The sequence below is a fragment of the Lissotriton helveticus genome, chromosome 10 (assembly GCF_964261635.1).
Source record: "Lissotriton helveticus chromosome 10, aLisHel1.1, whole genome shotgun sequence".
Taxonomy (NCBI): domain Eukaryota; kingdom Metazoa; phylum Chordata; class Amphibia; order Caudata; family Salamandridae; genus Lissotriton; species Lissotriton helveticus.
Window position 1 is genome coordinate 654,430,566 of NC_136071.1, and position 22,387 is coordinate 654,452,952.

Genomic DNA, 22,387 nt, shown 5'->3' on the forward strand with positions numbered 1-22,387 from the left:
ACCCAAGATTTTCGCTCAGCCTTTTGTGTGGAGTCAGTTTCCACAACGTAGTTGGAAACTGAGCTCCTAAAATCTTCGTACATAGCACTTTAACATTGATTCGTTCTTTCACACCGAGCCTTTGGATATTTCGATTATCAGTTAACCTATTGCAGCAATTTGACTACCTAAGTCTGATTCATCTGGAGTTTGTGTTTTTTGTCATCCTGGCGAAAACGATATTGCAACAGTTACACAGTCATAGTTTCACAATTTTCTAATCATCTCTGTTCAGTAAAGAAAACAAAGAAACAAGATTTTTCTATTTCCACATGGATGCTGTAGCTCTTTGCTGTTCTGAACGCCCTTCAAAATGTGAGCTTCCCAGTGTTCCTTCTCATCAATTGCTCTGTTTTGGATTCATTAAGCCGCAATAGATATACATGAAGCACTCTAGCATCTTGCTTCGATGTCAAATGGTTATGTTTACGTAAATTACATTATTTGTGTGTCATTTATAAATATATGAGGTTTTGGGGTCCATGTTGTTAGAACACCGGAGCACACAGTTGCATGGAGAAGCTGAAAAGCAATGGTAATAGGGCAAATCGTTAGGCACGCACACACCCGGCTTTCCTAACTGAGGTTGTAAATGATATGATTCTGACCATCTAAATTTGACAGGAGAGAATATTTCAGCATTGTGTCTTTAACACGTATCTACTTCGCCAGGCAGTACAGGAGAATCTTGAATTCCACTGTATAGTTCTTCCACCGTATAGTTCATTTCGGACAGGTAAAGTAGCATACGTGCTCTGGTGAGAAGATCTGAGGGAATGGATGACCCTACTAATACTACTCAACATCAATTATGTGCCTCTATTATTCTGTGTCTAAAACCAGACAGTCAATAATGGTTCAAGCTATAGAAAGAACTTCTTTTCCCACATCTTGTTAGGTAAAGTGAGATCCAAAACATGATTATAGGTTGTTGTCCATTTGAAGTCTACTATTGTGTGCTTTTAGTTTTTAACAGCAGAATCATGATTCATCACTTTAGTATGTAAAGTACTGAACAGTATTTGTGATATAAGATGCAAGCTGGTCCATAGGTTTCATCAGGACAGAGAAGGAAAACTGAATAACATCATCTTTCAAGCAAGGTGGGCAACACCAAACAGGTTACTGCTGTAAACCTCAACAGTGGTGCTTGAATTCGTAGAAGGGTAGTATAGGTGATTGGTTTTAGATGGTGGTACATATTTGTCATCTTTTTGTTCATAGGTAGGTTACTAAGACCAGGGGTGTTGCTTGCTGGTATACTGGGCAGTTATGAGAAGTTGGATGCCATGATTATACAAATATTAGACATGGTAATCTTTTCCATAATTTGTGATGTACACTGCCTTTCTTTTGCCTGCAGGCTGCCTTCAAGAAGTCTGTCATATGTTTCTTTCTCTTTTCAATTTTTTTTCACAAACATTCCTGGCTCTGACTCATTCTTTTTAATATACTTTTCATTCTTGGTTGAAATATTTATTGACAGCCTTGGTAGCTAATTTCAGTTTTTTAAGTTTGGCCGGGGTAATCTTGTCAGATGCCTTTGTGATGTTTAAGCATAGGTGTTTTCACAGATCCAATCTGTTTTTGCATCTTCCATGGCATAGACCCAAATTTTGCTGAATACATTCTTACATTTATGACTAAGCCTTATCAGTCTTCAGGAGGGTTTCTGTATGCCGAGAGCTATGCTGACAACAAACACAATGCGGTTGACCCAGATTTGTGACTTCACAACAAAGGTGAAGAGCAGATCTAGGGTTTGTTACTTGTTGTAAGATAAACTTTTTACAGTTAATTGATCTCCAGTTTTCAACTTACCTGAAAGGCAAACATTTTGATCTGTCCACCCACAATGAAGCCATCCATGAAGATAAACCTTTGCCTTACAAGCTGAGTGTACATAGCAAGTTAAGGATCTCCTCTAGGAAGAAGCCGTTTGTTCCGGCTTTATGATAGATGAAAGATAGAACTAAGGATGTCAGGTCTGGATGTCCACCACACAATCTACTCTTCAAAGGAACAAATGAGTATCCATCTACTCCACTGCACTTTAATATTTCTCCATGGATCATGATGTGCTTGCCAACTCTCTCTGTGGTCTTTGAGACAAGCTTGTTAGCAAAATTCACACCTGCCTCCTACTATGTTACAATCTTGCATTGTAACTTGAGAGGATGTCTGGCAGCTAAACGTGTATTGATGAAACTGATCTGAAGTGATGAAGATGATGGGTTATTTGTGTTCTTCTTGGAGGACTTGTATGGGGGCATCAGGGTGGCTGGTGTTTTGCATGTTTATGGAGCACAGGAGAATAGGTTTGATGCATTAGATTATTGACCACTGCTGATTTTGGCATCTGGATCTTCTGAGATGTTTGTAAAACTCTTTTTGCTGAGGTTCATTGTGCAGTAGCACTGCTCCCATGCTTTAATACTTGCTATGGTTTTGTTTGGGAAAGGCGTTATCCAGTCTCAGGGAGTGGGTATTGATTTGTGTTCTCATGGAGGAGCATGCTAGTTTCTAGGTGAGGAGGCTGTTCTGCATGATGGGAAGCAATTTGGGATGAAGTTTAATTTGCTTAAAGAGAAAGTACCTAGGCTAACTTGCAGGATTATGGAATGAATGCCAACACCGAACAGAAGTTGAGACTGTACTTACCTGTGCAGGTGCAACAGTCTAACTAGCAATGTGACAGAGCATATAGTGCGTTTGTACTTTATTCCACAATACTTTTGTGCATTCACTGCTATATAATGGCGAAATTAATCATTACAGATAATTTGGCAAGCAACTATGAAGAAAATAATTAAGAAGTATATACCTTATACAAATTCTGTAGGATTTTAGATCTCAGCTGGAACAGGGCACACAGTAATGCTAATATCCAGTAAAACAGTAGCACACATGAAGACTGAACACCTTGTATCCTTTCATACTGAATAATGAACGTGGCAAGGATCTGCAATAGATTGTTATAAACTATGTTAATATTTTTTTATATTAAAAGCACAAATTTAAATAACAGGGCACAACATTATATATAATATTCTCCAAATGACTTTAACACAGTAAGTCCAATTTATCATACTTTTCTAGAGACCTCTTTTCACATAAAAAAAGACATCAATATACTGTACTAGAGAGCAATTAAATACCAAGATGCTTTCAGATAATATGTACAATCAACCACAATTGAAATGCACTGCCCTTTGTGTCCCCTGAGAACAAAGGAAATATTAAACTTACTCATGTCATGGTGCTCAAGCAGAGTGAAGGAATACTAACCCTGCTTTTGATGTCTTGCTATTGAACTCACTGTGTCATACTCTTGAGCACACAAAATAGCACAGCAAGCCTTGGTTGAAACCAAAGGCTAAAGTCGTCCTCCACCACTTTTCAGAATCACCCCTGCCATGTGAGATGCCCACCACAGGACCAGCAGTTCATTACCTTTTTGAAGGGAAATATTAAACTGGTCCAGCTTATACTTGATGCAGCAGAAAATCACAGATGACAGAGCATCACTTAAAAGGAGTTTGTGTGGCCCAAGAGTTTTTACAGCGTACTCCCTGTCTCTCTTTGGTAACTTCAGAAAACTATGGATGAAAAAATGCTGATAAATGAAACAGAACCTTTTCTAGTCTTCTTTAGATGCAACCATACTGTTACAGAAACCTGTTGGTAGGCGAATTTGAAGAGTTCTGTTTTCAGCTGTTTTCCTAACCGCACGTTGTTTTCTATTACTATCAGATTTGGATTCCAGTCATTCCTCGGTCCAGGGCATTGGACTACCAGGATCTGTGTATATATTTGAGCCATTTGAAGAAGTGCTGTGTTATGAGGTGTACAGTCCATGAGTGAGATGAATACTTGGATAGTAAAGGGTTTAGGTTTTTGGGTTGTTCCTCCAGTAGGCTTTATAAAATATTCAGAGGACCGGGAACATGACCCTTGCTTCCACTAGCGGCCAGTTCACTGCTTGCAGCCATCTAGGGAAACCTACCAAACCCACACATTTCTGAAAACTAGACACCCGGGGGAGTCCAGGGAGGCGGAATGTGCGTGCACCCCCACCCCCCCAAAGGTTACCTACCTAGAATCCACTATAAACCTCAAATTGTACTGAAAGAATCAATTTTTTCTCAAATTTATGTGAGAAAAAGTTGTAGGATCACCGGGCTGACACATATTTCCTCCCACTCAGCACTCCCCCAGTTCTCCTGATAAAGATGGCACCACACATTTAGGGCCCTAAATGTATTGTGGAGACTTCAAAATTACCTGTCATGAGACAACCTGCTTTTGCAAGGGGGAGGGAACCTAGGTTTTGGCCCCGGGCTCAGCAGCCATCTAGGGGAACCTACCAATCCCACACATTTCTGAAGACTAGACACCCTGGGGAGTCAGTGTGGTATGGCTTGTGTGGATTCCCCAAAGTTTCCCCACCCAGAATCCCCTGCAACCCTCAAATTTAGCTGTAAAAAATCACTTTTTCCACACATAAGTGTTTCGGTGTTCAGGGGGCTGAGATAGCACCACGAGCACTGAAACAATGAAACTGAAACTAAGTTTCAGTTTAATTTTCATTGCAATGACGTCAGCGCGCCATGCACGCAATGGGCAATGCAATGAAAATGCAAATTGGCCTTGAGAGATTGGGGAAGCCAACCTCCTAAGGCCAATAAAAAAAAGGAAATCCATCTGCTGGCTACAGCAGAGGAATTTAGTGCCCCTGTTCTCATGACGGAACCATACCGTCATGAGCATCGAAAGGTTTAAACAATTTTTGTGACTGCAGTTCAACCATAACTTACGTTTTAATCCTCTCTAACAATGCTGTTTTCAATTCATTTGTTAGACAACTTTAATCAATAGTTGTGGCTGCAAAAACACAGGTGACGTGTAGTTCCTATGCAACCTATACAGGATCTGCTTGTTTTGGATAACAAACTGTGGGACTGGTGGCAGACTGATTCTGTGTACCCCCGCCGGGTATGTTAGCCTGCCTGTATAAGCTAGATCACAGTGCCACTATAATCTTCTCTTACCAAGGAGAGAATAGATTCTGGCAACCTCGGAACATGACAACCCTGATCAAACAATGTATTATGTTCACTCAGTCACTCTAGTGCTAACTTAGGGGCTCATTAGGATGGCGGACGGACCTGCGTCCGTCCGCCACCCTAGAGGAGGAGGGACCGTTCGCAGGGGCAGCGGCGGTCCCTCCAGTGCAATTAGGATGTGACCGCCAGCCTGGCGGTCACATCCTCAATATTTAACATTGCGGCGGGTGCTGCTTGAAGCAGCACCCGCCGCAAGGTTAAATATGCATGCTTAGCATTTGCATGCACAAAGCGGCAGGCACCACGCGGTGCCTGCCGCTTCGTGCACGCAAATGCAGGGGGGTACCATAGGTACCCCCCATGTGCACCCCCCACCCCCTCCAATCACCCTGGGGGCCCGCAACGGGCCCCCAAAGAAATCACCGTATGCCTTTCCACGGCGGAGAATCCGCCGCGGAAAGGCTTTTTTTTCCGGCATCCTAATATGGCTGGCGGTGTCTGATAGACACCGCCAGCCATGTTAGAGCTTTTCCGCCGCCGTCGGAAGGCGACCACAGCGGAAAAGCTGCAGACCGATTTTGAGACCCACCGCCATCCTAATTTGACGGTGGGTCTTTTGTGCCTCCCCAGCGGTTTTCCCGCATCCTACGGGCCGGCGGTGGCTTCCACCGGCCCGGAGGATGCGGGAAAACCGCGATCCTAATGAGCCCCTTGGTTTGTCTAGAGGTGCACAGAATAAACAGGCTAGGAGTTTTCAATATGAGTTTATTAAACAGTTATTATTCTAATGTAGAATAGATGAACTTCAACAACATTAGACAGTAGAAGAGATATATGATTAGAAGTATTACGAAAGTAAAGAGATGGTAAAGTTCTACCATCTTGCAGTAATCATGAATATATACAAGTACATAAGACACATGATAACAAGTGCGTACTTCTACGATGCCTCGCTTACTAGGTGTACCTAAATGTACCTAGCATCTATGTAGGTGTTATGCCAAGAATCTCTCTAGAATCTAGTCAACCCCATTACCTGAGAATGAGAGAATATGGGAGCCCATTATGGTGTTGAGTTAGACACTCCGCGAGGGAAGTTAGACCACTGCAAACTGGAGCGTCTGCATGCAGGATCCTCAGCGTTTTTGGTCAGTGTTTCAGCCAGGAAGTCTCGGTCTCCTCTATCCTTCTAAGTAAGATGTGATATATATATATACCCATAGGTCTCCTCAGGGGGTCCTACCTTGCTGTGTTACTGTGTTGGCCTGAAGGATGACGTTGGGCCTGAAGGAGATGTTAATCCTGCTGTGCTTCCAAGAAGCCTCATGCATAATGTATGAGATTTGAACTAGGGAAAAGCCCGCGTTCTGAATGCAGAGTTGTATCTAGGTAAAAGGTCAGTCCCTAAGAACCGTTATGTATGTAATGTAGGGAAGAATATAGGTGAAAGGTTGCAATGTTATCTGCGCCTATATAGGGCAAGTCTATGGAATATAACACCCACTCCTCTTCCGACTGGACGACATATGTAATATATGACCGTACTACTAGTCTAACAAGATATTGGTATGCAGAAAGTTTATAAAAACTTTTATTTTGCTAAAATATTTAGAGCTTCTAAAAAAATTCTTTAAAAAAGTAAAAATGTTACAAATAAATGTTTGCAAGCCATAGCTCTAAAGTGTCCGTAGTCATAGTCGGAACCACTATAAGCATCAGAAAGCCATGTATGCCAAATAAATGAAAGGAATGTTAATTTTGTTTTTGAGTTCCAAATTTGAGCTTGTTTCAAAAAGGGCGAATTTCTTCCAGAACACGACGAGCCAAATGAGTCAGATGTTTATGTGTCCTGGCTGGTAGATGCAACATTTTCGTTGCTTGCTTCCGCAGTAGACGGCCCCTAGAGCGCCTCGCAGAGTACGTCAATTGAGCACAGATGATGTTCCACACTTTCCGCAGCCGGTGCTGGGTCAGCCTGTGCGCCGTCCAAAGCCTGGGTGTCAGAGGAGGAGCTGGTGTCCATGCCAACAGGTGCTATTACTGCCTGTGGGGGCTAAAAGACTGCTGCTATCAACAATGGAATAGGCTGAGGTCACTGCAGAACATAAGCCGTTATCAGGTCAAGTAAAGCATTCATTTCCGGTTGCATACATGATGAGAGTGTCAAACAAAGGTCTAACATGCAATATTCTCCACAAAACAGACATCGGAGGACAGGTAAGATGAAGTCCATCCAGACTGGTCGAAATGACAAGAACCAAGATGCACTTAGTTCTCTCAGGCAAGGTGTGCCTAGATGTTGTACCATGCGGTCACAGTATTTACGCTCCAGGAGTGCTTTTTCCATCTCCTTGGTGACTGGGACGTCCATTGCGCAGCAGATGGAAAGCAATCAGGATACCTGCTACTAGAAACAGGATGAGGGAAGTCCTCCCAATATGCTTCCAAATATGGAGTGTGTGAAGTTTGGTATAACTACAAGTACCGTCTGAAAGGTGCCCAGAAGTCCAGAACCTATGTTCCTAAATAAGTTGACAATGCCTGTCGTATCAGATATGTTAAAGATACGATTTACCATTTCTGCTAAACGGAAAGTGCAGTTGGTATGGATAAGCGCTTGTATCTCTGCCGAAGAACTTGCGATCTGGAAATCAAAAGTCTCTCGAGCAGAGGTTAAGGGCACAGACTTCTGTAAAAGCATGGCTTTCATTCTGATTAGAGCACCAAACCGTATTCAAGAAACATTCAGGGAAGGCCATAATGGCGCCGCACTGACTGTATGTGTCGGTCGAAACAATACTCCATACAACAAGTAACGAGCTCACGGTTACCAGATATGCGATGCCAGGGAGCATTCTGCAGCAGCCTTGATCAAGTAACTCCCATTTGAAAGTAGCCTGAATGCTGGAGTAATCACTGCAGCTGGGGCACCCCTCAAAAGGCAGGACAAGTTCGCTACAGAACCATTACAAGCCCAGTGCAGGATTATATCCAGGCATAAGAGTGATCCATTTAAAGTGTTCTCACAGTTTGTACTGCTTAGAAACACTTCTCGATCCCCACTCCGGCATCAAAATCTGTATGGTAATACCCATGATTCCTTAATGTATTCCTTAGCCATTTCTTCATATCTGCCTGCCTGCTTTTGTTCAAGGCATTACCAAAACTGAAAATTAGTGACTGGTAGAGTTATGTGGCCATGGATTAGCCATTCTGTGGACGGTAATTCTGCCACCGTAAATGCTAATCGATCCATTTTTTCGATACGCAGCATTGTATATTTTGCTCCGTTTTGTGCTATTTCTACCTGTTTATCTGTTAGAGTGTATTCAGAGAACAGAGACGTGCTGTTAATATAATGGCATGGCATATAGCCTGCACGCAAAGATTGCAGCTTCCCGCTTAACAGCATAGTAGACTGTAATTGAGATTGCCCGTGTAGTAATATGGCCAAATCTTGTTCTAGTATGTCTATCGCAGAAGATACAATGTTGCATAAGGAATATCTCCTGGAGGTCAATGTAGTTAACCCATTGTCTACCACTGCTAGAGATTTTTCTAGATTTATACGGTCTATTTCACATAATCTCTCTGCGGCCCATTGTTGTGATATTTTCCATATTTCATTGTAGGCAGCATAAATGAAACATTTTTGACGTGGCTCCCTGGGACCTAGTAAAGAATCCCTGAGATCCACATCCTGTGACAGTAGGGATACGTGTTGTTTCACCTTCGTAAGTGTTGAGCTTTTTAGCCAATCAAGGCACAACTTCCCAACACTGTAGGATGTTCTCTCTGTACATAACTTGGATCTGGCCTATGGATACTGAACCCTTTGGTTTTACCCATGAATCTCACCTGACAACTGTTGGTGTCTGTGGGCCAAATCAACCATGTCTTCCAATCAGGGCATGTTCAGTTGTATTGTATAATGTCATCTACTGTAATCTCTTTCTGTCAAGTTATGTTACCCTCGGTGTGTGATGGAGTTGGCGACCGAGGTGTGTTTAAGTCTTCGTTTTTAGCAAGTCCAGGGCAAGAATTCTGTTGCACTGTCTCGTTCAAAAACATGATCTTTTGAGGGATAAGGCATGCTCTAAATAAAGCTTTAGTTCCCTGATCTAGCCATTCTCTAGTACCCCAGACTGATCTTAAGTCTATGTGTTTTTCCATAAGTCAAAACCTTGTACAGACAACTGGGCAATACAGCAAGCAGAGTAAATCTGTTTGATGTCTGTTAACATCATTTTCTGTGCTGATGTTGGTACAACCTTAAAGTATTATGAGGCTGGGTCAGACATATTAAATACTCAGTATATGACTGTACACATTGTCTAACTGAAAAGTCAGGTTTTATTAAATCGTAGAAAGATTTCACTCTTTCTGCGTAATCCAAAATGTATGTTCTACCAAAATTTAGGAATCCCAGGATTGATTGCAAATTTTTTAATGATTTTGGAGCTTGGAGCAGAGCACATTTTTCTAAAACATTGGCTGCCAGACTTTTCCCTTCACTTGAAAGCTCATGTCCTAAAAACAGGACACAGAGGTGGGCGATTTTTGATTTTTTTAAGTTGAATTACTAGCCCACAGATGCAAATCCCCAATTTATGGTATTCACTCTGTTCAAGAGCTCCTCTAGGTCATCGCCCATTAGATAAATATCATCCATATAGGACAATGCCTCTTCAACCAAATTTTGAAGTAACTCAGTTACTCTGGCTGAAAACAACCCTGGGCTATTCTTATACCTGTGGGGGAGTCAACAAAATTGATGCTGGGACCCTATCCCTGAGAATGCTGTTAGATACCTGCTTTCAGAAAAATCCATTTGCGATATCAAGTGTTGTTTTATATTTGTTCCGCACAATATTATTCATTAATGTGGCACTGCGTGCATTTTGGACAGCAAATGTCTTAATGCAAGTGTTTAAATGTCTATAATCTAAAACTAAACTATAGGAATTGTCAGGTTTCATGACCGGAAACAAAGGATTGTTCATCAATGAGGTACAATTTTCGATCACCCCTTGGTATTCAAGTTGATCTAAGATCTCCCTGACCTGTTTTCAGCTTCTTGCTTTATTGGATACTGCCTCTGTGCAGTTGGAGTATTTTTTAAAGGAATTATGTGGTGGGTTGAATCCTTATCCCATCCTACATGGTTTTTGTATAATGCAGTGGCTTAGGGCTACTGCCCAATCCTGCGCATATGTGTGTTTTAGATGCCTGGGAATAAGGTCTGAGAATGCCGGTAAAATTACAGTTTCTCCTTTTGGACAATCCATGACAAATGCTGGCGTCCAAACTTGTTCAGCTAATAAAATGTTATAGCCAAACGTCAAGTTCTTCCAAAAGAGACCTCTACTGTCCTACATTTGCCCCCGCCATTTGGAGTGTTATTTCATAGCCTTTAAGTGGGACACTTACCCTAGTATCGGGTGTTTCTAGAGTGATATAATCATTCAAGTCCCCTGTCACCAGAAATTCTATCAGGTTCTGGCAAGCTATTGTTACTTCTGTCGCACTGTCTAGCATCATCAGAGCCCATTCCCTGTTCAGTAGTTGAGTCCTCAGAATTCTGGGCATGTCTGATCTTTAGACCTGCAACTTTCTTCTTTTTGAACTGTGGTTTTGGTTTTGGTTTAGCTTTATCTTCTTTTTTAGAAGTGTAATCCAGAGCGTGCTGCTTGTCTCTGGACTTTGTACGCTCTTCTTGTCTGTCTGCTCATTCTTTCTTCTCTGACTTTTTCGAAAAACCCTGAAAGGAACAGGAGGAATGTGATTCAGTATCCTGATACCTGTCAGGTTTCCTGATATTATCCCTATTCCTAAGGTCATACCTCTTTTCGGAGGGCTCTTATGGAGGAGATCTGTTTCCTTTAAAGATTTGTCATTTTTTATTGTCCCACTTCTTTTTTGTTGAAGCAGGTGTCTGCTTGGAAGTGTCCTTTTTAGGTCTGCCCATCAGTTATGGTTTTAAAGCATTCCCACCCAAACTATCTCTGCCTAATTCTGCATATGCAGTTTTAATTATTTTTGGTAGTTCGTGTTCCTCTTCTAAAGGACTGAACTCCCTTAGGCATTGGCGGATAGCCACTGAAGCTGCTTCCCCTTTAATATTAGCTATTATTATGGCTGACACCTGGACATAGTTACCTGGTAACTTCATACCTTAGCTCAAGGCAGGCTTTGCTCCATACTCGTTTTCTATTTGTCTAAATATGTCTGGTACTACTGCTAATGACGGGATAAAATGAGTTCTGGTATAAATAGCAGCAAAGACTGTACCCCAAGTGGTACAATCCTCTATTTGGGGTGTTATCCCCATTGGCAAGCAGATTGTTAGCATTCTGTGTTTGTCATACGGGGTAGAATTTGGAAATACTGCCTCTAGCTGTGTTATTTTCTGAGCTACCCAGAATGGCATTTGCTCACGTTTTGTGGGCATTTTACCAATTACCGCGTGTAATGTTTGTGGTGTGATTTTAGTTGCTGTACTCTGAGTTTGAGTTCTATTTATTTCAACCATTGCTGGTTGGACTGTGAGTGTTCTCATGATGAAATGCATCAAGTTTCTTTTTGTTTTCATCAATTATTTGTGTTGTGTGAGTAAGTCTCCTGGTGGCACTGGTATAATGTCAGGATGTGGTGTGTAGGCCGCTAATATTGGCCATGTTGCCCCTTCTCTTCCAAGCAGGCTGAGTCTCACTTTTCTTCTTATGTGGGGTAGGTTGCCTTAAAACCAGTATAAGTGTTCATGGTACGTGAGCAGAACCTCAATGTCCTCAAACGGACAATAGTCCGCTGGTGCATCTCTCTTCTGTGTAGGAGTGAAATGTTTTTGTTCCTGCATTTGCTGCTGGGATTTTAACCCACAAATAAAATACCTCTGTTCTATATGATTCGTGTGCCTCAATTACGAAAGCTACAATGCCACCCCTGGCTGTTACACCATGCTCAAGCAATTTCAGGGTGGCTGTATTTCTAAAAAGTTTCTGCAATCAGAATTCCATCTGCATTTTCTTCTTCATCCGAGAGGTGCAAACTTTGCATCAATCCCCTCTCCTTATCTGCTCCTTCAGTCATTGTTTTAGAGACAAAGAACTATTCCAGGAACTTTAGGATAAGGTGTTTGCACAATTTTAGGAACTTTGTGTCCTTCAAGCGTGATAAACCAACAGCCAATAAATAGGATTTTTGTCTACTCAGCTGTGGCGGGGTTTGTCCCTACCCACTCCAGACGTCTCTCTGGTGTTTTGTGAGTAGGGGTCTCTGAAAATAGCACAAATGAACTACTCAGATTCTACTGTTAAATAAGTACTCAAACATCATTGGCGGAGCCATGTCGTCTAGTTCCTATATGACCAATACAGGATCTGCACGTTTGGATGACATACAGTGTGGGACTGGTGGCAGACTGATTACATGCACCCCCACCGGGTATGTTAGCCAGTCAGTATCAGCTAGCTCATAGTGCCACTATAATCTCCTTTTACCAAGGAGAGAATAGATTCTGGCAACCTCAGAATATGCCAACCCTAATCCCTCAGGATCGTGGACACAATGTACTATTTCCACTCAGTCACTCGTGCTAACTAAGTTTGTCTCAGAGAGATACACAGAACAAATAGGTTGGGCGTTTCAATAAGAGTTTATTGAACAGTTGTTATTCTAGTGTAGAATAGATGAACTGCACCAACCATTAGACAGTAGCAGAGATATATTATTAGAAGTACTACGAAAGTAAAGGGATGGTAAAGTTCTACCATCTTGCAGTAATCATGAATATATACAAGTACATAAGACACATGATCACAAGTGCGTACTTCTACGATGCCTCCCTAACTAGGTGTACCTAAGTATACCTAGCATCTGTGTAGGTGTTAAGCCAAGAATCCCTCTAGGATCTAGTCAACCCCATTACCTTAGAATGAGAGAATATGGGACCCTGTCCTGGTCTCGAGTTGGACACCCCGCAAGGGATGCTAGACCACTGCGAGCTGGAGCGCCTGCATGCAAGAACCTCAGCATCTCTGGTCAGTGGGTCATCCGGGAAGTCTCAGTCTCCTTTGTCTTTCTAAGCAAGATGTGATGAATATATACCCATAGGTCTTCCCAGGGGTCCTACCTTGCTGTGTTACTATCGGCCTAAAGGATGACTTTGGGCCTCAACTTTATACAGAGATAGAGATGTTAGTCCTGCTGTGCTTCCAAAAAAGCCTCATGCATAATGCATGAGATTCGAACTAGGGAAAAGCCTGCGTTCTGAATCCAGTGTTGTATCTAGGTAAAAGATCAGTCCCTAAGAACCGTTATGTATGTAATATAGGGGAGAATATAGTGAAAGGTTGCAAAGTTACCTGCGCCTACATAGTATACCTATATGGAATATAACACAGGATGTGTGCAAGGTACACAGGAACATTTTATCCTTCACTTATTTTAGCTTAAGAGTGTTCAAAAAGGGCAGACGAGGGTAACATTTACATTAAGATTCAAATTTACATTTATTCTACCTCAAACAATGCTGCCTTTCAATTCTAATGTCAGACAGCTTTAAACAATCGTTGTGACTGCAAAAACACAGAACGTGTGCAAGGTACATGGGAAAATGTTACCCATCACTTGTTTTTGGTTATTGGAGCCTAAAAAGTGACCAAGAGGACAACATATACATTCAGCTTTAACTTTACCTTAATTCCACCTTGGACAATGGTGTCTTTCATTTATTATGTTAGACAGCTTGAAAAAATATTTCCAACTGCACCTCAACCAAAACCTAAGTTATTTTCCCCTCAAACAATGCTGCCTTTCAATTCTAATGTCAGACAGCTTTAAACAATCGTTGTGACTGCAAAAACACAGAATGTGTGCAAGGTACATGGGAAAATGTTACCCATCACTTGTTTTTGGTTATTGGAGCCTAAAAAGTGACCAAGAGGACAACATATACATTCAGCTTTAAATTTACCCTAATTCCACCTTGGACAATGGTGTCTTTCATTTATTATGTTAGACAGCTTGAAAAAATATTTCCAACTGCACCTCAACCAAAACCTAAGTTATTTTCCCCTCAAACAATGCTGCCTTTCAATTCTTTTGTTTGACAACTGTAAACAAAAGTTGTGACTGCAAAAACACAGGATTCGTGCAAGGTACATGGGAAAATGCTACCCTTCACTTATTTTAGCTCATGGGTATCCAACAAGCGATCAAGGGGCAACATTTATATTCAGCTTTAAATGTTCCTTTACTTTAACTCGAACAATGCTACCTTTCATTTAAGTTAGACAGATTTAAACAATATTTGCGACTGCACCTCATCCAAACCTAAGTTTTATTTTCAACTTTACTGTGCCCAAATAGAAGATTTAAGGACAAGCTTTGCTTTTAAAAATAAATAGCATTCATCCCTAGCTCAAGAACATGTTATCAAATTCAGTGAACTTCTTGCCTGTTAATTTATACACATACTCTGTCCATTCCATTTCATTTGCGATACGAAAATGTGCTTCCCACCTCTCTTTACTTGCCATTAATGTTATGGGGACATTTTATGAAACTTTTTGACATGTGAATGTTGATTCATTTGCACCGTAATCGCAATAATTTCCATCAATTTAAATTAAATTATTTCATAAATTAAAATGAAACAGTCCTTTCCACTAAACATGATGCATATTTACTATCACACATAATCTACCTTACTTATTACCTACCACTACCCATCCTGTTCTCTAAATTAAGCACCCTCAAACCCCCATTAAAAAGTGCAGTGTTCACTATATCTTAATACTTATTTCAGGCAGCTATTGTTTGTGTTGCTACTTCGCTTCCATTTCATATTTGATTTCAACACTCATACCATCCCACACACATTAATAAATAACGCAAAAATAATGGCTGTTTCATAGCAAGTTAAGATAAAAGTTTAAACATACCATACAACCACAGGCCTGTATAACACAGCTAAAATAAAATAAACCAATAGCTCTTGCAGAGTCCGGACCTATTGGCTTTGCCAATGATCGCTTTCCTTGTCACCAAAACATATTTCCCAGTAAGAGTGCCCTTCCGCTACAACTCTACCAAATCTGGGGGTAATCTGTTCACGTTCCTGTCCTGGAAAGGGGTTACATCAGCCCTTGGCTATAGTAACTTTAAGATCATTTTGAGGACTGGGAATGTATTTTAGTTTGTGAATGCCTACCAATGTACGTTTGTGGACATTTGCAAACTTACAAGGCAAATCACACCTTCTAGAGCCCACTTCCGACACGGTGAGGGAATTTACTATTGAGGTATTTTCAATCATAAATGCATGTTTACACCTGAAGATACCATTGTGAGCACAGCCCACAGTGCCTATCTGTTAAAGGTGTACTTCTTTGCCCCAGGCTTCACAAAATCTATGGCTTGAATGCTTTTAAAGCATGCACTAGAATGGGGGTTTTGGGTTGATTGGGGGGAATACTGTACCATCCCAGAATCTTGAGGCAGGTGGTAGGGTTCAGGAGCAAGAAGCGGCCTAAGTGGTTTGTGGGGGTAGGGTCAGAATGGTTTCTTATGGTCATTTCCGTTAGGTGCGGATGCCATTTTAGCTTTTGGATACACCCTGGCTGTCAGGGTCAGAGTGAAGTTTCCAGTGGTTAGTTGCATAGCTTTAGAGAGGTAGTAGGCATAGTGAAAATGTCGTTGACGGAGAGCATGCGCCAGGCCTTGAGGATGCTCAAGGAGGCAGCAGTTTTGATTTACTGGCTCAGGGGGCCCTGCAACAAGTGGTGGCCACTACGTGGATTGGCAAAGTGGAGGTCAGCAGGGGTTGTGGCGGCGGCTGTTATGGCCTGTTCGTCATTCTACCGTAAAAAAAAGCAGGAAGGGGTAAGTGTTATGCATGGCATGAGCAGCTGAACGGGCTATCTGTCTCAGGCTCCGTTACCCTGTCGTATTGCGACAGGCTGAATGGGGGCAAAAACCTGTGTGCAGCAAGTTTGGCGTGCTCAAAGCCTCAGGGGCTGCTGTGTAGGCAAGGGCTACTTATTATGGGAGAAATCGCGGGACAGTCAGAGCGGCAGCAGTAAGCGTTACAGTCTGCTCTGGCAGAGGATGCGTGTCACATGTAGGTGCGCACCCTAGTCAGGGTAAAGTGCCTGTTGCAGGACATGCCCTTCCAGTTGAAGGACTTATGTTGTCCAGGTATAGGCCTTTGTCAGCAACTATGAGTTTTGTTGGACTAGTCAGACGGAGTGCAGTCCGAGAGTGTGGTGATGCCTCTTGGCCGATTAATGGAGGTGAATCACTTGGGGTGTGGGGCTTATGAACTTCAAGTCCTGCCGCTGAATATATTGAATCTGCAAAGGCAGGTCCGGTCTCATGCTGTGGTAAGGGAGAGACACGAGGGAGAGAGCTAATTGAATTTTATGCAGCCTGTCAGCAGTAAGGGGGGAGGGAGAGGTGAAGGTCCATGGAGCACAGTATTAAGTGTGAGAGGGTAGGGATTCCACCGAGGAGGAGCCCACATGGAACCAACCAGGAGTCTGTTTTGAGTAGTTTGAGTGGCATGGATGGCCTTGGGGGAAGGGGGCACGCAGGGGGTTTCTGGGCAGAGAGGAAGTGCAGTTATCACAAGACAGTCGTGGGTTGTTTCCGTCAGCCGTGCTTGTGGCACGTTGTATGGTTTAGATGTGGAGAATTTGTTTCAGGGTGGGGGCCCTGGGAGGTGGGTGTGGTTCCAGGAGAGTCCCTTCAGTCGCACAGGGCAGGCAGGCGAGGAACAGTTTAGTGCCAGCCAGGGATTTGAGGTAGGTTAGGCGGTACCAGCTGTAACTAGTCAGCCGGGAGCATCTGCTGTGGTCTGGCATTCCCGGTCCTATATACAAATCAAATGTGAGAAAGGACACTTGTAACTACGTTATATTAGGTTTCTTAGAAAGCTCTCATAAACGCTATATCAATTATCGTTGCGGTTTATATCGTTTCTCCGCCCCACATAAGCGTTATGGCATTTATCATTGGGTCATCTAATGTGCTACATGCCAGCCTCAAGCCTGAGGCAACCTCTGGTGTGACGTAGTAGTGTCCAGAGATGTGTGCAGATACCCCCACAAAGAAGGTTAAAAGACAAACCTACATCCAAACAGCTCCTTTAATAATAGGATGCGGTTTGTTGCTAAAACAAAATGGGTATACTCTTAGATCAAGTTACTAGATCTTCGTATATCAATTCAAACACAGAGTCAACATGTTTCTGCTCCTTATTGCCCAGCCGGGTCTAAGGAGCATTCGCCAGGACAGACACAACACAATAAAATTCTACTCACACCTTTTGTGTAGTATTCAGTGGTCTTTTGTTACCCACTTTTGTTCAAAAAGGTTCAATTTACCTTGTTAGCGTGAATTTTTCTCGTCCTTAGGGGAACTGGACTCAAGGTCCCAGGTCACAAGGAAAGGCGAATTCCGCGTCTAGTGCTGGCTCAAGGTCCAGGGGCAGAGCCAGCACTAGACGCGGAATTCGCCTTTCCTTGCGGGTAGGCTGCATTATGCTAAACTTACATGAGATGCTTTAGGTTCTTTTGTACTGCCAGTCACCGGTGTATTCAACTGTGTAGCCTTTTACCGTGTCATGTATGTGCATGTAACTTGCATGATCGAGGTAACTATTAGCAGCAATACTACGTGTCTCTTGGACATCTTTCAAGTGCTCACCGTCCTTTTTCCCCAGCACCCAACCCACCAAGGGGCGGCAACCTGAGTGATAGCCCCGGGCGCCACAAGCTCTAGCTATGCCTCTGGCTCAAGACTCATCTATATGTACATCTACTTCCTTTAATAATACCTGAAATAACTAAAAACAACTGAAGAAAACATGCATATAGTCAGAGTGCAGTATCGGCACATAAAAAAAACAATTTACAAAATAAAATACCAGCATAATGTATGTGAACTACTTTATAAAGCTGTCCACATTTGTAATGTACGGTGGACTGATACAATTACTGATGGACACCATTCAAGCCAGTGCCTGAAGCCAGCTAAACTACAGTAGCTAATGGCTGAAAGGGGTTGTCAAAAGTACATTTCTATAAGTCTATGTGTATTTCTTGGTGTTTACAGCGCTGACAGAATGCACTGCAGCGCAGGGGCAGTGCCTGGGTGGTTAGTTCCTTGTGACAGGAGCAGAGATTTTCCTTGTTATGAAATTCTTTGAACTCTTTCTTCACACGTCTGTGGGTGTCAGAGAAGCAGTAGTTAAAGGGGTGAGGTACGTAAAGCAAGAGAGGAGCTGTGCTGTGATATCAGGGTGCAGAGCAGGGACAGGTGCCAAGACAGGAGTGGACAGAGATCTGTAATATCAAGGTGCAGAGGAAACACGGATGAACTATCCATCACAAGGGCCTGGGCATAAACAGATTTCAAAGTAGGAGCGGAGAACTGAAACATCAGAGAACAAGGAGGCTGGGAGAGCAGGGTGAAGAAGAGAGGGGTGTCCTTGCAGGGAAAAGGGGTACAGCTCAGTTACATCAGGGTGCAAAGACAGCGACGACAGCAGACAGTAAAGCCAAAAGGTGCTTAGGTGCCAAAACAGAAGAGAGAGGAGACATCAGTTCTACACTCGGTGTAAAGACAGGAGTGAGGGACTGCAGAGAAGGGAGCATAAGAGGCCACACTGCATGAGTCTGAAACACAGTGCTCCATGGCCACTGCCTAGGTGAATTGACAGGGTGGCGCATGGGCTGATTTGGTGCCTGATGATTTGTATAATTAAAGTGAGAACACCGACGGGCGCAAAAGAAGGGCCCTATCCTACCGTAGCAGCTGGGTGTGAGTGTGCCTCTTTGGAGGAGCAGGAGCTCCAGCTGATGCAGGCCAGGCCGGGCCTAAAGCGCAGTGCTCCTCTTGTTGGGAGGCTGGGAGCACTGCCACCATTTTTTGTTGTTTATTTAGTTTTTAGTAACAATTGGGTACACATACAACATCACGTCTGTCAACATTTCTAGTGAGCATGAATACATTTACACATTGCGTCATTACAGGATAATACAAGTTGTCATGATGTACAGAGGTATAGCGGCAAGTGCATATCCAGGTTTGTCATCTTATTCTCTTTTTTTTTGGTACTTTTTTGATGGTCTATCACATGGTCACCTTGTAAGTATTGTACAAATGGACCCCTGGCCCCAGCCCAGAATTCTCTAGGACGTGAGGCTGTTTAGTTCATTAATATCTTCCTCAAGCGGGGTCAGGAAACTTTACCTGCAGAGCCAACTAGCCAAGTGCGGCACACTGAGCCCTAGGCAGGACAGATGCCTCCGATGTGCAAGAACCCTGAGGCTTCTGGAACACTTTGTGCCACTCAGACCCTCCTTGGACCTCCACCCATCTTGTTTAAATGTATGCTCCCAGACAAGTCCACAAATCTGTTTCAGTTAACCCCGACCCTGAATAATAACGCAGGACCTCATTTTCCCAGGACCCCTGATAACTAATGAGTACTGCTACTACTCTCACTCTCACAGTTAATATACTGACCCTCCGCTAAGTAGTCCCGGCACTCTCCCTTTCTAAAAGTAGTGCAGGTTTTCAGCACCTGACAGTACTTGCCCAGTTAAATCACCGCGTCAAACGACTCCTATAATTCCCTGACCTGCATCAAATACCAACACAGCACATCTGTCGTACGCTCATATACGTGCTCTGTGCACACCGACTGGTCCCACCCCAAAACCACATTTTAAGCGTGCTACACGGTCAGACCCGATTAGAAGTCACTTGTAAGTCAACAATTACATGTCAAACACATGGCAATCTCAATGGCAATGTATGGGCGCCCTCCAATCACTGCCACACAGCACTCTGTTGGTAGCTAGTGGGAGCACTGCCACAGTGTAAACCAGCTAAATTTACGCCAAACCCATAACTGGATGTTAGAGGTTAAGAATTGAACTGCCTCACAAATGTTCCTATCCCTAGAGCGGAGAATGTGTTTGGCGCAGTTCTTTGGTCGTTTCTAGACTGCATACTACATAGGAACTGGATATCAATCATTACAATGTCAACAAGCGTCGGTATCAGTAAGCACCAAAGGCTGCAGTCCTGTCCAAGTCAATCAGCTGACAGTGACAGTGAGTGCATGGCAGCCAGCCTCGGCCGGAAGGGCGATGATTTTAATTCATCATTTATTTCATGGGAACAACAATGAGCTTGCCGATGAACGAAAATGATCTCTAGACTCTCACTCACCTCTTGAATTAGTCTAGTCTGTCTCTCTGAAAGCTGCCTCTGCATGAAATAAAGCACTGCCCAGTGCCCGCCGGCGCCCCCAAGCCAGAATTAACTAAAGTGTGTCCAACACGAGTCACACGACGAGAGTGTAGCGGTGAGCGCGTAATGCGTAACTGCTAGGTTCTGATCGCGACTCGGCGTGGGCTGGACGAAAATGTCCATACAGGGCCGTCATTGGTAGCACTCGCGCGCGCCGCGCACGCTACACTGATTGACGGCCCTGGAGGACTTCTCTGAGCAAGACTGCAGCTGGGAGGGAACGGCCGGCCAACAACGGTCGAAGGAGGACGAGGCAGCCTAGTAGGCAGGACGTCACTAACGCGGCGGCGGGACTTAGGCCGCTCACCGGCTTTTAAGTTTTAACTGTCTACAGCGCAGCAGGAAGGCACAGTGCAAACGCTGGACTTTTATTGCCAAAAGTAAGTCCCGCGTTTGTGTGAGTGTGCACTGTACATGCAGCAGTCTGCACTTTTACGAAGCTGGTGATGACAGTCATTCACGATGAGGAGTGCAGGCTGGAGCGCGCGGCTTTGCATTAATTTGCACTGCCACCACTTGACTTATTGTCACAGACTCTGGGCGGCGGGCCGCGGCACTGGAAGTCTTCATAATTAATTTTATTTGGGACACTCACACTGTGAAATCGTTCCTACTTCCCAAATAAATTATAAAGGCTGCCGTGGCGGCAACGGGCCTCCAGTGCGCCGCGGCTGCCTCAAAAATGGTGCCGCCTGGGGCGGACCGCCCCCCCCCCCAGCTACACCACTGCACCTGCTGCAGGGATCTATGTGTACCCAGTAAATCTAATGAAATAATCATAATGGTAAAAACACTCTGGAGGTTAACACATTTGCTGGAGAGATCTGTGTTTTCTCTAGTCCCCAGATTTCAATCAAAGCATCATAGAGGGTTAATGTGTCTCCTGCAAAGCAATTCATCTAACAAGCAGATGATGCTATAAAAGAAATAAAAACAAAATAGTGGTATTTAAATTGTTATTTGTGAAAATACTGGGATAGACCAACAACACTGACATTCTTACAGTGCATGCACATCTCTTCTATACAGGGACTGAAGAAGGTCAACACTATGCCTCTCTTAAGTACCTGTACAGTTATAACAAGCTGTAGGCCTTTGTTTCCCCTCCATTGCATTTGCATCAAGGTGTCATACTCCATGTATCTCCCCGCCAGGATACTCACACAAAGGAAACCTGATGGCCCCTTACCTCCAGCCTTTGTTTTGGGCCCAGGTCGAGTTTAAAATAACAAAGCCTGTCGCCGCCTGCACACTGCTGCTCTGAAACTAAAGAAAACAACGTGCAAGTGTGACTGAACGTGTCTCGGTATCGGAAAATGACACCAGACAAGTTCAGCATTTTTCACTAGGGCCCAACTTCATGGCAGGGTGGACAGCGTCCAATCTATAAAAATAGTGGGAGGACGCCATCTATCTGCGTGTACCCCTGATTTGTGCTCTGATTGCTTATTAAGCTGCGGTTAAAGTGCTCAACTGTAATGATGCGTGCAAATAGGGGCAGGGTGAGTAAGTGTGGGGAGGTTGTCAAAGTTGTGGCTAAAAAAAGAAATATTTTGTAACTTTTTTCAACCTTTCATCTTCAGGGAACCACATATAAAGTAAAATGCTGCTTAAATGAAACATAAATGCAAGTTAAGTTAATCAGTGGAAAGTGCACTATTATACATTATGAAACCTCTAATAGTTAATGCACTGTAGAGGTCTGTAACCAGAGGGCTCACAGAATTGAATCATGGTTCGTGCAGTGGAGAATAATGACTTCTGTATGTATAGTGCTACTAAGTCCCATTCAGTGACAGAAAGCACTGTGAATATGCAAGTCAATATTCAAACTTGCATCAACACAGTAGATGATAGGCTGCTACAATATGCGCAAAAAGGTTTAAGATAAAAAAAGGGCTTCCAAGATATAGATTTCAGTAATTTTCATGCTGTATGTAGTACATTTTATATAACTG

The 22,387-nt window shown here is 43.2% G+C and overlaps 1 protein-coding gene across 4 annotated transcripts in view; it reads right to left on the reverse strand.

Moving 5' to 3' along the window:
- LOC144784431 (multidrug resistance-associated protein 1-like) overlaps nt 1-22,387 on the reverse strand; it is a 1,265,484-nt gene that overhangs the window by 880,696 nt on the left and 362,401 nt on the right. For all 4 annotated transcript variants that reach the window (XM_078663181.1, XM_078663182.1, XM_078663179.1 and 1 more), the window contains exon 4: nt 2,864-3,001. In XM_078663181.1, the coding sequence (XP_078519307.1) occupies nt 2,864-3,001 (138 nt within the window). The remainder of the gene's footprint in view (nt 1-2,863; nt 3,002-22,387) is intronic.